Source organism: Quercus lobata, chromosome 8 (assembly GCF_001633185.2).
Source record: "Quercus lobata isolate SW786 chromosome 8, ValleyOak3.0 Primary Assembly, whole genome shotgun sequence".
In the NCBI taxonomy this organism is placed as follows: domain Eukaryota; kingdom Viridiplantae; phylum Streptophyta; class Magnoliopsida; order Fagales; family Fagaceae; genus Quercus; species Quercus lobata.
This window is the reverse complement of record NC_044911.1, coordinates 47,988,702-47,992,684: the sequence shown is the minus strand read 5'-3', so window position 1 is coordinate 47,992,684 and position 3,983 is coordinate 47,988,702. Positions and strand designations below refer to the sequence as shown.

Sequence of the window (3,983 nt, the reverse complement as noted above, 5' to 3'; positions counted from 1 at the left end):
GCGCATCACTGCAAAGTGTGCCTAATTAATTAAGCAGCAGCAGCAGCAGAAGTAACATTAACCTAGCAATAGTATTAGAAGAATAGAAAGAGAGAAAGAAATTAAGTGGCAACTATTAAATTACTCATATTAGATATGTGTGTATGTGTGTGTATATATATATGTATATATACATATATGTACTTTAAAAATTTGCAGTGGCAGAAGAGAGAGAGTACACACAGCTCCATTATGTAAAAAACAAAATTAAAGCCAAAATAAAGTGAATGATGATTTGGTGACCATGGCAAGGACAGAATTTAAGAAGTACAACCCTAACAAAAGGAATACATGAAGTTATACACTTGATAGGAACCATACTTAGATAATATTGGTATATTGTATTATACACAATTGAAAGATTTCGACTTGATGTCACTATATAGACCACTTCCTCTTCAAAACCCCCAATGCTCAACTACTCTATTAAATAAGGCAGGGAAAAAAAAACTGAAATACTAAAGATCGACTTAATTAATTATCTTCAACATTTTTGAAAGTTGAAGATAAAAGAAAGTTGTGGACTTCGAAAGCCCTTTAATTCGTAGCTGAGATAAAAGAAAACCCCATTCAATACTGTATTCTTCACTTGGTTTTACCATGTATATCCACAGCAAATGCAAAATACGAACTCATCAGGGCTCTGCATCAAAAGTCAATGAACTTTTTCCTTTGTTTGAAAACACAGATGGAATTGTCGGCAATACTGTGGTGGCATTGGGCAGTCTTAATAGTTGAGGAGCCATAGAGACCGAAGGGCATTCTGGTTCTTCTGGTATAGAACATTCCATGTTTACACCAAATAGTCTAAGGCGTTTAGCCACAGTATTACCACGGTGCACAACCGGCTGCACTGAATCAATTGCCATAGGAACAATATCCCCACCTTGTGGCAGTGCTGCCCCATTAATAATTTGATCACCATGTGACCCTGATGACCTTAAATAATAAAGGGAGCTACCGGACCCAGAATTCACTGCATTGTAATTGTACAAGTCATGAGTGCCACTTTGAAGGTACTGGTTGTGGTTGTGGTTGTGGTGGTGATGATGTTGAAGATGATAATGTTGATAAGGATGAATGTTATAGTTCATCTGTTGCAAATGTTCGTAGTGTCGAGACACTGATGAGGGCTGTGGTGTTGAGTATAGTCTGCTAGGCCATCGAAGTGAGCGATCGAAGTGTGGGTAATTTGTAAGATTTGGTGCCTCAGGGCGGCGCCTCCAATCTATATATAATCGGTCTTTACCTGACTCTCCAACACCTCGCTCGAAGGAGACTATGTCACCGGCATCGAGCTTCTTCTCCTTCACGAATCGGCTCCACCCTTTAGTCATCACATAGCTTTGGCTACTGTTCCAGTACGAGTATCTGAACCGCCACGGCTTCCCGTTTCGATCTTCAAAGCTCAACAATAGGCCCTTCTCGTTGGTGGAGTCTAGAGGGAAGTGCTTCTCCGCATGTTGTTTTGGAATGACCAGGCGGTTTAGCTTGCCCACATCACTTGGTGTGACAACCTTATCAAACATATGCTCTTTCTCAATAGACTCATGATTAGTACTAACACCAACACCACCACCGCCACCACCGCCGCCAGTTGCTTCAGCTGCTTCATCATAATTATCATTTCCTAGCGATAACTCCATCAGTTGTATCTTGCTGTTGAAATTTATAGCTTCAGCTGGTGCTAAAGCTTGATCATAAGATCTAGCCACAGCTTCTTCTTGAGCATGATACTCAGATTTCCCTAGCCATAGGTTTTGGTGATAGTGAGGAAGAAAAGCTTTGGACTTGGAAGAAGCAGAAGATGAAGAGGAAGAAAGAAAAGACAACTTACTTGTTTCTCTCATATTCTCTTCCTCCTCCTCTTCTTCTCTGTCAGAAAACCCTTTTTCTTCTTGCAAAAACTCCATGATAATTGATGACCCACTTCCAATTTTAACCTGATTTGCACTGGATCTTCGGAATAAAATGACAAGCCAACCTTAAGGCAATAGTTAAAAAGAAAAATTAGAAGGTGGGTCTAATTAAACCCTCATGGTCAAATAGGTACAGTATCTATATATATACATATATACACAAGCTAAGTTAGACCTCACTCACCTGGCAAATATTTATGGTTTTTCTAGAACAAAAGAATCGTTTACCAGATTTCTGAGGCCCCAGAGATCCAAAAGGAAGCTCAGCTTATAAAGGGTCGGCGCCTTCTTCTTTGACCAAGAATTGGTGAACCCTAAACAAGACAATTGCCATGGCCGAATTAACAAGGTCAAGTTGCAATTGTTGCTATTGTTGACCTGTCTCCCTAGCTTGAAAAACTTCTCTTCAACTACAGGAGAAGTAGAAATTTTTGTTCATACAATTTGTTGTTTAAAAGAGAAGAAGAAGAGAAAGGAGCCAAGAAATTAGGGAGAGAGTGTACGTAGGGGCCCATGAATAATTGGTTAAGTTTGGGTCATGTGAGCTTGTCCTTTTCTTTTTTCTTTTTTTTTCTTTTTTTTTAATCTGTGTTATTAAGCTGTACATATCTTCTGCTCTATTTTAAGACCCAACAGTCCAGCACTTCCAGAAGAAAATGGTTTAATTGTGATAAATGTGAACTCCAAGTTAAGCAGTTATTTTTATTTTTTTTATCTTGAGTTTATATATAAGTATTAATTTAGGCCAGTAATAGAGAGGGCATGTTCTAGCTATAGTTAGGTTGTGTTTTTGACTTTTGATGTCATTGATTGTGTGCTGGTCCTGCTAGTGGGAAAAGCTAGGCTAAGGGAATGAAGCAGACCGACCTGCAGGCGCGCCTTCCTTCTTATCCCTTGCTCCTAGTGGCAAAGATTCCTGTAATCACATTTCACAGAATATATGGAACCCCAAAGTCTACAATCTAGATCAACTTCATCCATCACCCTCATCTCTATTCTCTATTATTGGTTGACACTTAACCCCTAAGTTAAATAATTCAAACAAACAAATATTAATAAATAAATATAATAAAAATAAAAACCCACCATTTTTAGCATTTGCATCCGACAATGCAAAGTAGAAAAATGATTCGATTTTATATATTTAATCTCCAAAATCACCCACATCATCAGTCAAGTTAAAAATATACAAGGTAACTGTAGTTTTGTATATTATCATTTTAATTTTTTACTCTCATCTCTTATCTCATCAAATTCTCTCTCTCTCTCTCTCTCTCTCTCTCTCTCTCTCTCTCTCTCTCTCTCTCTGAAGATAATAATAAACAAATAATAAAAAATGATTATTTAAATAAAATAAAATGTAGAATAGACAATGCTCTAAGAGAGTCTTATGTTTAATTATGGAGAAATACTATGTCCACAACATTTGTACAATACTTTCACAATAAATCATAAGTGGCAAATTGTTATTGACCATTACTGATGGGTAAAAGTACGTTCAATGATGGGTTCAAATTAGAACCAGTAACAACTTACCACTTAAAATTTGTTGTGAAAGTGTTATAGATGAATATAGCATTTTTCCTAAATTAATCAATTTCATGATTAAAATTAAGTATTACAATTTTTTTTTTAGAAACAAAGTATTACAAATTTAAATATGTATACAGTGTCATGTCACTTAAAATTATAAGATCCAAAAATATATATGTATATATAGGGGAAGACAATAAAATAATTTTTTTTTTTTTTTGAGAAAAAAAAATTCAAAATTTGAGAAAGGAAGAACGACAGTAGGTTAATAGTGGAATAACTTATAGTCGTTTTGGAACAAGGAAAAAAATGGAAACACATAAAATAAAATAAAAGATCTTTAAAGCATATTCTGTCCATTCTCTTTTTTTTTTTTCTTCTCTTTTTGGGTTGAAAATTGGAATATAATTAAAGACAAAATTAATAGCAACAAAGTCTAGGATTCATAATGCTCCCATGAGCATTGCTAATAATTGGCTTACAATAATATAA

The 3,983-nt window shown here is 35.7% G+C and overlaps 1 protein-coding gene across 2 annotated transcripts; it reads right to left on the bottom strand.

Annotated features, from left to right (window-relative positions):
* Positions 1-246: 246 nt before the first annotated feature.
* LOC115954504 (B3 domain-containing transcription factor NGA1-like) lies at positions 247-2,449 on the bottom strand. Of its 2 annotated transcripts, XM_031072370.1 has the most exons (3): positions 2,143-2,448; positions 1,877-2,023; positions 247-1,786 (listed from the first exon to the last, which is right to left on the bottom strand). In XM_031072370.1, exons 2-3 carry the CDS (start codon positions 1,950-1,952, stop codon positions 675-677), a joined length of 1,188 nt encoding a protein of 395 aa, XP_030928230.1. In that variant the 5' UTR covers positions 1,953-2,023; positions 2,143-2,448; the 3' UTR covers positions 247-674. The 2 variants fall into 2 exon arrangements, with proteins under 2 accessions (XP_030928230.1, XP_030928229.1); XM_031072369.1 differs by having other exon boundaries at positions 247-2,023; positions 2,143-2,449.
* Positions 2,450-3,983: the final 1,534 nt, after the last annotated feature.

Excerpts from the sequence above, each read along its gene's own strand:
- LOC115954504 (XM_031072369.1), bottom strand. The coding sequence starts at position 1,952 with ATGGAGTTTTTGCAAGAAGAAAAAGGGTTTTCTGACAGAGAAGAAGAG.